This window comes from Microtus oregoni, unplaced genomic scaffold (assembly GCF_018167655.1).
Source record: "Microtus oregoni isolate MIOR12 unplaced genomic scaffold, Mior012 000004F_ref0000308, whole genome shotgun sequence".
Classification (NCBI taxonomy): domain Eukaryota; kingdom Metazoa; phylum Chordata; class Mammalia; order Rodentia; family Cricetidae; genus Microtus; species Microtus oregoni.
In genome coordinates this window covers 66,955,225-66,964,936 of record NW_024543063.1, presented here as the reverse complement: position 1 = coordinate 66,964,936, position 9,712 = coordinate 66,955,225, and the positions used below count along the sequence as shown (strand labels likewise).

At 50.5% G+C, this 9,712-nt stretch overlaps 1 protein-coding gene across 1 annotated transcript; it reads right to left on the bottom strand.

The window, feature by feature from the left end:
* Positions 1 to 999: 999 nt before the first annotated feature.
* Positions 1,000 to 5,957, bottom strand: Calr (calreticulin). The gene is made up of 9 exons (XM_041650773.1): positions 5,791 to 5,957; positions 5,330 to 5,431; positions 4,935 to 5,138; positions 3,663 to 3,757; positions 3,364 to 3,573; positions 3,168 to 3,281; positions 2,858 to 3,001; positions 1,832 to 1,924; positions 1,000 to 1,738 (listed from the first exon to the last, which is right to left on the bottom strand). Exons 1-9 carry the CDS (start codon positions 5,879 to 5,881, stop codon positions 1,544 to 1,546), a joined length of 1,248 nt encoding a protein of 415 aa, XP_041506707.1. The 5' UTR covers positions 5,882 to 5,957; the 3' UTR covers positions 1,000 to 1,543.
* Positions 5,958 to 9,712: the final 3,755 nt, after the last annotated feature.

Below are 9,712 nucleotides of genomic sequence, written 5' to 3'. Positions count from 1 at the left end.
CCAAAGGCCTGCCTCTCTCCAGCCGCCTGAGTGCAGACTCCTTCAAAATTGGCAAGGCAAGATCAGTTTCTAAGATCACAGGCCTCCTGTCCACCTTCCACCTTTAAATGGCAAGCCTGTGACCCAACAGTGGGGATCCTAATCCTTTCAGTCCCTTTTCCCCTTGTGGTAGGCAGGCACCCAGAGTAAGCCATCTCCAACTGAACATAGCCAACCCCTATCAGCTCAGTCCTAGAAACATGGGCCCTTGGGCTAAACCAGTCACTCTCTGAATTTAGTTCCTTGACTATGACTTACCAGCATTCACTCCAATGATGCGAGGTTTGAAACAGCTCAACTATCTATCCTATGTAGCAGTATCAAAAAGTGGACTAAGAGATCCAGCCTACTCTTTGAGACAGGGTTGTGTAGCCCTGGCTGTACTGGAACTCGCTCTGTAGACCAGACTGGCCTCAAACTCAGAGATCCGCCTGTCTCTGCCTCCCAAGTGCTGGTATTAAAGGTGCGCGCCACCATGCCTAGCTCCAGCCCGTTCTAACAATAGATAGTTAAGATTAAGGTTCAAGTGTCTGCCCAGCAGTCACCAAGCTCAGTCAGCAATCAGTCTGTTCATCACACATCTGCTGCCAGGACAAGGGACTTAGTAGGACTTCAAACATCAAAACTTGCTGCTAGTGGTCAGTGGTGGCACACGCCTTTCTTTAATCCTGGCACTTGGCAAGCAGAGGCAGGCAGATCTTTGTGAGTTCGAGGCCAGCCTGGTCTACAGAGTGAGTTCCAGGATAGGCTCCAAAGCTACATGGAGGAATCCTATCTAGCAAACAAAATCAAATCTGACAGCTGCTCTCCTGCTTGAGATTACATGATACAGATATATATGCACCAATGTCATTTTGTGGGATCCGATCAACTTTAATAGCTCAAGCCTGAGCAACCTGCACCCTGAAAAGCCACTTGATTCCCTGACGTACATCCTCCCAGAGAAGGAAACACGGTAGGGAAGACACAAAACTTAATTTAATAGAAATTTTGTTTGTAGTTCTTACACTCTCAGTGTGAGCTGTGCTAGAACTGGCTGCCCCACAAGCGGCCCAGTCCTGGGGGCAAGGGAGAAAGGGGATGAGAAGACCCCCATTCTTCCTCAGTGCTGGGGGCAGGGGAGACACCACCCCCTTTTCTCCTGCCCTCCTCTGAGATCCAGGAAGGAGAGCAGATGCAATCTCAAGCCTAGGACTTTTTCCTCCACACCCCTTTTTCTGGAGTTGGAGGGCAGTGACCAGGGGTTGGAGAGAAAGGGACAGAAGAAAAAGATGTTGATTCAAAACGAGAAGCCAGTTGAGGGCTGAGGGAGAATTAGGACAAACACCAGTAAAAAAAAAGGGGGGGGGGGCAGGGAACAAAATCAGAATCCACCCCAGATCTGAACCTGCCTGGAAAAAAATGAAAAGTTCCTGAGTCTCATAGAGACATTATTGGGAGCAGCCAGCTCTGCAGCGGGGTGTTCAGGCCTCAGTCCAGCCCTGGAGCCCAGGTGGTATGGCCTCTACAGCTCATCCTTGGCCTGGGCAGTGGCATCCTCATCTTCCTCCTTCTCATCCTCATCTTCTTCATCTTCATCTCTGTCATCCTCATCCTCTTTGTCCTCAGCCTCTTCCTCCTCTTTGCGCTTCTTGTCCTCCTCTTCTTCCTTCAGCCTCTGTTCCTCATCCTGCTTGTCCTTCATCTGCTTTTCTGCAGCCTGTGGGGACAGACCACACCTTTTAGTACCTGGCTCTCACCTGCCTCCCAGTCCCTGCAGCTGACCCCTAGTAAGACAGGAACCCCAGCCAACCTTGGTGACACCCCATGTCTCATTGCCAAATTCCTCTGCATAGGCCTCATCATTGGTGATGAGAAAGTTGTCAAAGATTGTGCCAGACTTGACCTGGGGAAGAATGAAAAGACAGATGGTCAACAGTGACTTCTGACAGACCTGGCTCTGAACAGGGCTGTTCGTTCTATTTCTACCATGTGAGGCAGCAAGGTGTGTGGCAGGACATGCCTTTAATCCTAGCACTGAGGAGGTAGAGGCTAGACTCCTTATGGAGTTCCAAGCCAGCCAAGTGCTACATAGTGAAATGCTGCTAAAAAGGGGATGGCAGTGGGGGAGGGGGCATGGCAGGTATGTTGGTGCAGTGGCAAGGCAAAGAGGAAAGACCTCCAGGCCAGACTGCACTATGTGGTGAACTCCAAGACACCCAAGGATACATACCAAGACCACCCTGCCTCAAAACTCTTAAGAAAAAAGGGGATACTACAGTTCAAAAGCCATGCTTTTAGGACATAAACCTCTGCCCTAGTGACCTGCACTGCTGACTTAGGTGCTCAGTGGGGCCAGACACCTCCTGTGAGGTGTCAGCTAATAAAGACAGTAGCTGCAGAGATGATTCCTAGGATGGACACACAAGATAAAGAGAATCACCCTCTAGCTTTCCTCTGACCTCTGTATGTGCACCCACATAAACACAAAATAAAACCAACTTTCTTACCAAGGTGGTGGTAGCGCAAACCTTTAATCACAGGACTTGGAGGGCAAAGGCAGACAGATCTAAGTTTGAAGCCAGCCTGCTCTAAAGAGCAAGTTCCAGTACAGCTGGGGCCACACAAGAGAAACCCTATCTGGAAACCCAACCCATCCCTGTCCCCAAAACCCCAACTTTCTCCTGTGCTATGAAGAAAAAGGCATCACAAGAAAATGCCTCATAAAATGCAGCACTTTGGAGTCTGGACACTTTGAGGTGGGTTTTCCCTCCAGAACTACCAGTATGATCCTACAACGTGAGCTTTGCCAACAACCTTTGTCTTTCCTGTGTCTCACCTGCCAGAGATCAAGGCCCAGGACACCAAAACTATCATAGGCATAGATGTTGGCATCCGGGGAATATTCAGGGTTGTCAATTTCCGGGTGTATCCAAGTACCCTTGTAATCTGGGTTATCAATCTGACGCGGCTTCCACTCGCCCTGCAGAGGAGAACCAGGTGAATACAGGTGGACATATTCTTCAGTTCAAGCAACAGCCCTGCAGAGAACCCCAACGCCCGTCTTGTTTGGTTTCTGCAGTGCAATATTAATTACAGCGCACACGCAAGCATCCGACCAGTGAGTCACACCCACCACTCGAGCTTACCTTGTACTCAGGATTCTGAATTACTGGTGGTTCCCACTCCCCATCCATCTCTTCATCCCAGTCCTCAGGCTTCTTAGCATCAGGGTCAGGGATGTGCTCAGGCTTGTCCCAGTCCTAGGAATACACATGGAGGTCAGAGTGGGCCCAGGGGTCCTCCACTCAATGATGGCGGAAGAGCCACTGTCAGAGCACCAACCTCAGGTTTAGAATCCGTGGGGTCATCAATCTTGGCTCGTTCATCCCAGTCTTCTGGCTTGGCGGCATTAGGATCCTTTATCTTCTTGGGTGGCAGAAAGTCCCAATCATCCTCCAAGGAGCCTGACTCCACCTGGCTGTTGTCAATTTTCACCTCATACGTGTTGTCCGGCCGCACAATCAGCGTGTACAGGTGTGTGAATTCATCATCCTGAAGAGGGAAGGTGGTGAGCAGCCCCTCCCACCAGGCTACTGCCTGGGCCTCCCACGACAGCCACTTAAATGACTACCCCGGCACACCTTACACCGGATGTCCTTGTTGATCAGCACATTCTTGCCCTTGTAGTTAAAGATGACATGAACCTTCTTGGTGCCAGGACCGCAGATGTCTGGACCTACACGAGCAGCAAACACAGGCTGCTTACTAAGGCAGGCTCTAGCCCTCTCTGTGAGAGAAAGATCTAGCCTCGCCTACTTATTAACTTCCACGTGCATGTAGGTGCACCATGCATATGCAGGAGCCTTAGAGGTCAGAAGCAGGAACTGGACACACCTGCCACCCACCAAGATAAAGGATCCCGAAGCTACCATTTGAGTACTGGGAGCTGAACCTGTGTTCTCTGGAATCACTGAATCATCTCTCCAGTCCATTTTGTTTCTGACAAAGGACACTGTTACAAATAACTCACGCTGGCCTTAAACTATTAATCTACCGCCGGGCGGTGGTGGCGCACGCCTTTAATCCCAGCACTCGGGAGGCAAAGGCAGGCGGATCTCTGTGAGTTCGAGACCAGCCTGGTCTACAGAGCTAGTTCCAGGACAGGCTCCAAAAAAACCACAGAGAAACCCTGTCTCAAAAAAACAAACAAAAAAAACAAAACAAAAACAACAACAACAAAAAAAAAACTATTAATCTACCTCAGTGGTCTAAATGCTGGAATCACATGTGTGCACCAGTATATCTAGCCAGGAATAAAGATCCGATTCTATTTTCTTTTTCTGAGACAGCTTCTCTTTACATATACCCGTCTTGGAACCCACAAAGATGCACCTGCCTTCGCTACACCCAGAACTAGGATTAAAGGCGTGTGCCACCACTTCAGGGTCAAAGACCTGATTCTTAACACTCAGGACAAATCTGAAAAGATTACCATTCTAAGACCGGCAAAGCGGCTTAGAGGTAAATCAGTGATTTCCACCAAGCCTGACAGCCTGAATTCAAATGCCAGAATCCAAATGACAGAAGAGACTTCTGAAGTTGCCCTCCGACCTTTACACTAGGGTGCCCAGACATACATGCATAAACATGAAGGCACTCAAAAGGGTCTCCAGGGATTTATATTAAGTCATCGGCTTAATTTCTAAGATTTGGAAACATCTAAAAATAATCAAATGAACAACAAAAATCTACAACTAAAACAGATTAACCCTTTAGTTATCCCTTCAGGGAAAAAAAGACCCTCATTCATGTGCTTTCTATGGCTGTGAAAACCAGTTTTCTGAGTATAAAGGGGTCAGTCTACACCCACTGTCCACTAGGCAGAGGACCGCACTGGCTGCCCTCCCCCTCACCAAACATGATGTTGTATTCCGAGTCTCCGTGCATGTCCTTCTGGTCCAAACTACCCGGAAACAGCTTCACATAACCGCCCCCACAGTCGATATTCTGCTCATGCTTCACCGTGAACTGGACCACCAGTGTCTGGCCCTTGTTGCTGAAGGGTTCGAATCTAGCGGACAGCGCGTAAAATCGGGCATCTTGGCTGGTCTGCAGCCCTGTGGGATGGGAGTGTCGTTCAGGCGGACCCCGAGTACCCCAGCCCTCGAAGGACACTGATGACCTCCCCTTCCTTCCCCCACCTGTCCTTGGCTCCCGGGTTCCTGGGAAATGCCCAAGCTCTAAGCGCTGACTACAGCTTCCTCCAGGAAATCGTCTTCAATCCGAACACCCACTCCCTGCCTCTTACCTTTATCTTTCTCCTGGTCCCCGTAGAATTTGCCAGAACTGAGAACAAATTTGCCAAAATCGGACTTGTGTTTGGATTCGACCCAGCGGTTGGTCCAGTCATCTGGTGGAGGGGGCGGCATAGAGTCAGATCAGCCGGCCCGCTGACCCCCGCCCCCATACCCAACGTCTGTCCGAAGTCACCAGCAGGTGGGGGCGGGGAGGGGGATTCCCATCCCAACCTCGAACTTGACACCTCGAGCGGGCTTCAGGTCCTCGGAGGAACCCTAAGTCCGGGCGCGGGAAACTGCTGTGCCTTCCGCGGCCCCCAAGGACGCACAACAGGAACCGCCCGCGGCTCTAGTCCCCCGGGGCCACAGTGTTGGCCCTCTGAACCGTAATTACATTTACACACGGCAAGGCAGCCATGGGCTCCGGGCCCAGCCGCCGCTGAGGCAGCCTCGAGGTGGGCCCAGACCTTACCTCCGTCCAAGAACTGCTCTTTGAAATAGATGGCAGGCTCTGCGGCCGCCAAGCCGAAGAGGCTGAGCAGGAGCGGCACCGAAAGGAGCATGGCGGGCCGAGGGGGCGGCGGCGCACGGGCCCTTTAAAACGACCGTCGGGCAGCGGCTATGCGGTACTGACGGACGCTGCCGCCGCGGCTCCAATTTATATGCACCCACCTCTCACACCAACCTGACCCGGCCGCTGAGCCCGCCCCCCGGCCCTTTTGACTGGCTTAGACCCACAGCTGTCCCTTCTCATTGCGTCCTAGTCGGCTCAGCATGTTAGGCTGTGGCTCGGAACGCTGGGATCCCAGATGGCCGATTTCTATTGGTCGCACCATGGGCCAATGAGGGTCGACCACGCGTTGTGGGGGACGCCCCCCGGTGGGGTGGGGGCCCCCGAGCACACTCGGGTCTGGTCCGGTCATGTGACCGGGCCTCGGCCCAACCCCGCCCTTGCTGGTGCGAGTCCCTGGCTTTCCTTCGAATCGTTTAAAGAATCCGCGCGAGCGAGCCCAGGTGTTAACCGTGAGGGACCAAGACCCGGGCTCAAATTCGACCATTTTCCACCCTCTCTGCACAGAGGGACGAAGGAAGGTTTCCTCGCCACTTTCTATCCGTCCTGCGCTTAGGGAACGCCCACCCGGGCGTTCAGGATAAGGGCAAGTGCCAGTATCCTGGGGTTTCGCTGCATTCTAGTGTCCCAGCTGCTCACGCCAGTAGAGAAAGTGCCAGCTTTCTCCTCCTTCTGCCCCGTAGTGTCCTAGCAGTCTGTCAGACTACTGTGTGACATGATGCAAGTCGCTTTGCCTCTGAAATAACAGAGGCCAAGATGGGTGACCCTGAGTTATCTGGCAGAAATGCTTTTAAACCTTTTAGGGCTATCCACGGTTTGAGGGCAGGAAACACAGAGATCTCAGAGGGGTGTGGCCGTAAGCATGTTTCTTCGGGTGAGAGGTACGGTTATTATCTTTTTTTACCCAGAGCTGGGAAATGAAAGGGGTCACTGCTTTGTGGTCTCCCACAAACGACTTGGCTTTTGCAATTAAACGGCTATAGGCAGAGGGGAAGGGGTGCCGTTTGAGGAGGGAAAAAAGGACACAGAAGACAATGGTGATAGAGTCCTAGGCCGATAAGCAGGGCCCAGCTCCCTGCCTGCTGCTAGGTGGGGGTGGCGGGTGGGGATGGGAGGTGTTTCCAAACTGAGGAAATGGAAACGTGGGGATAGACTACGGGCTGGGCCCAGGGAATCCTTACAAAAATGGAGTGCTTCCTCTTCAGCGAGAGGAATTTAAAGGTGAATGACACTTGAGGTCAAGAAGTTGGAGCTCCACCCCCAGGCAGTGCAGGGAACTGAGTGTTGTTGGTCTAGGTCCCTCTGGAGGATATCCCAAGTTCAGAGTGATCGTGACCTGTGATTGGCTCTCCTTCCTGTCCTGGGCTACTAACACCTATGCTCAATGCTCCAGCTTTATGTTAATGCGTTGTTGCTTGGAATGGAACCCAGGGACTTGTGCATGCCCTCTAGGGTTTGAGATACATCCTTACCTCCGCAAGTTTTTTTTTGTGTTTTTTTTTGTGTTTTTTTTTGGTTTTTCGAGACAGGGTTTCTCTGTGGCTTTGGAGCCTGTCCTGGAACTAGCTCTGTAGACCAGGCTGGTCTCGAACTCACAGAGATCCGCCTGCCTCTGCCTCCCGAGTGCTGGGATTAAAGGCGTGCGCCACCTTCGCCCGGCTCTCTGCAAGTTTTGACAGTCACGCTGTGTAGCCCATACTACCCTCAAACGCACATCTATAATCCCAGCTCTTAGAAGGCTGACCGAGCAGAAGGGAGTCTGGCTCTAGACCAGCCAGAGCTCTACATGCTTGCACACATACAGAAAATACGTTGATTGGGCTGTGGATGTATCTCAGTCGGTAGAGTGCTTACCATACATGACGCCCTGGGGTTCCTCCTCAGCACCGAATAAACAGGATGGAGTGGTGTATGCCCATTGTCCTGGCACTCAAGAGGTTGAAGGATCAGAACTTCAGGGCCATTCTCAGCTGCATAGTGAGTTGGAGGTCAGTAGGGATCACAGAAGACCTGGTCCTTCAACACAGTTCAGTCGGGGACTGGATATATGGTTTCAGAGCACTTGCTTCTTTCCAGAGGCCCCCAAGTTCAGTTCTCAGCAACCATGTCAGATGGTGCACAACCTCGGCTCCAGTGGATCCAAGGCCTCTGGCCTCTGTAGCCATCCACACACACAGGAAAAGCATATTTCAGGAGACAGAAGTAGGTAGATCTCTATGAGTTTAAGGTCGTGAGCCAGGGTTACATAGTGAAATAAACACGAAAATATTTTTTTAAATATTTATTTATTTATTATGTATACAATATTCTGTCTGTGTGTATGGCCAGAAGAGGGCACCAGACCCCATTACAGATGGTTGTGAGCCACCATGTGGTTGCTGGGAATTGAACTCAGGACCTTTGGAAGAGCAGGCAATGCTCTTAACCTCTGAGCCATCTCTCCAGCCCCCGAAAATATTTTAAAAGAGGTAAAAGAACTAGGGATATGGCGTAGTGCTAACCTGAAAAGCTTAAGAACCCACGTTCAATCCCAGAAAATGGATATGTGGGCTTGAGAGATGACTTAGTGGTTAAGAGCACTGGCTGTTCTTCCAAATGAGCCCAGTTCCATCCCCAGAACCAACATGAAGGCTCACAGCCATCCATATCTCCAGCTCCAGGGGATTTAAAGCCCTCTCCTATGGGCACCAAGCATGCAAATGGTACAGAGACACACATGCAGGAGACACACATGCAGGCAAAGAACCTCTATGAATAAAGTGAAATTAATGTTCATAAAGTCAAATGTGGCAATGCACATCTGTAAACCTAGCTCTACTCTAGCAGGATGGGAGGTAGAGACAGAAGAACCACCAGCAGTAAAAAAGAACAAGAGAGACTGGACTGGAGAGATGGTTCAGAGGTTAAGAGCACTGGCTGCTCTCCCAGAGGTCCTGAGTTCAATTCCCAGCAACCACATGGTGGCTTACAACCATCCGTAATGAGATCTGGTTCCTTCTTCTTACAAAATAAAGAAAGAGATTTTTAAAAAATGAACAAGAGAGAGCCTGCATCAGGTATGGTAGAAGGCGAGAACGGAGTCCTTAAAGTTGTCCTGTGACCGCAATACATGTGCTCTGGTACACAGAAACTATACTAACATTTTTTTTTTGTTTGTTTGTTTTTTTATTTTCGAGACAGGGTTTCTCCGTAGCTTTTGGTTCCTGTCCTGGAACTAGCTCTGTAGACCAGGCTGGCCTCGAACTCACAGAGCTCCGCCTGCCTTTGCCTCCCGAGTGCTGGGATTAAAGGTGTGCGCCACCACCGCCCGGCCTAACATTTTTTTTTTTTAATTAAGAAAAACCAGGTGTGGTAGCAGACCTTCAATCCTAGCACTGGGATGCCAGTGACTAGTGGACCTCTGAGAGTTCCAGGCCAGCCTGGTGGTCTACACAGTGAGACCTAGGTAAGCCACTGTTACTTAGTGAGACCCTGTCACAAAAGAAAGAAATTAGCATAAGCCTTAGGGGAAAACAGAAGTTATTTTGAACTGAGGAGAGAGGGATTCATCAAACTGATGAATCCTGAATGTAGGGCTTCGCTGGAAGGTTGGAATTGGGGAATACTAGAGCTGATATTGCAGGACTTTGCTGGACAGTTGGAATTGGGGAATACTAGCTGATATGTAAAAGGCTCAAACAATGTTGATGAACATTTCGTATGAGCGTGGCTCAGAACTGGGAATATACTAAAGTGATCAAGCCCTTGCCTAGAAAGCATGAGGTTCTGGGTTCCGTTCCTACACTAGCAAAAAAGTCCAAGGCATGGTCCACACTTAAATTAC

What these genes read in the sequence shown, in the direction of transcription:
- Calr (XM_041650773.1), bottom strand. Translation starts at nt 5,881, where the DNA reads ATGCTCCTTTCGGTGCCGCTCCTGCTCAGCCTCTTCGGCTTGGCGGCC. An exon ending in GGACCAGGAGAAAGATAAAG is followed by an intron (nt 5,139 to 5,329) that starts GTAAGAGGCAGG and finishes CCCATCCCACAG; the next exon opens with GGCTGCAGACCAGCCAAGAT. An exon ending in TGGGCCTTGATCTCTGGCAG is followed by an intron (nt 1,925 to 2,857) that starts GTGAGACACAGG and finishes ATTCTTCCCCAG; the next exon opens with GTCAAGTCTGGCACAATCTT.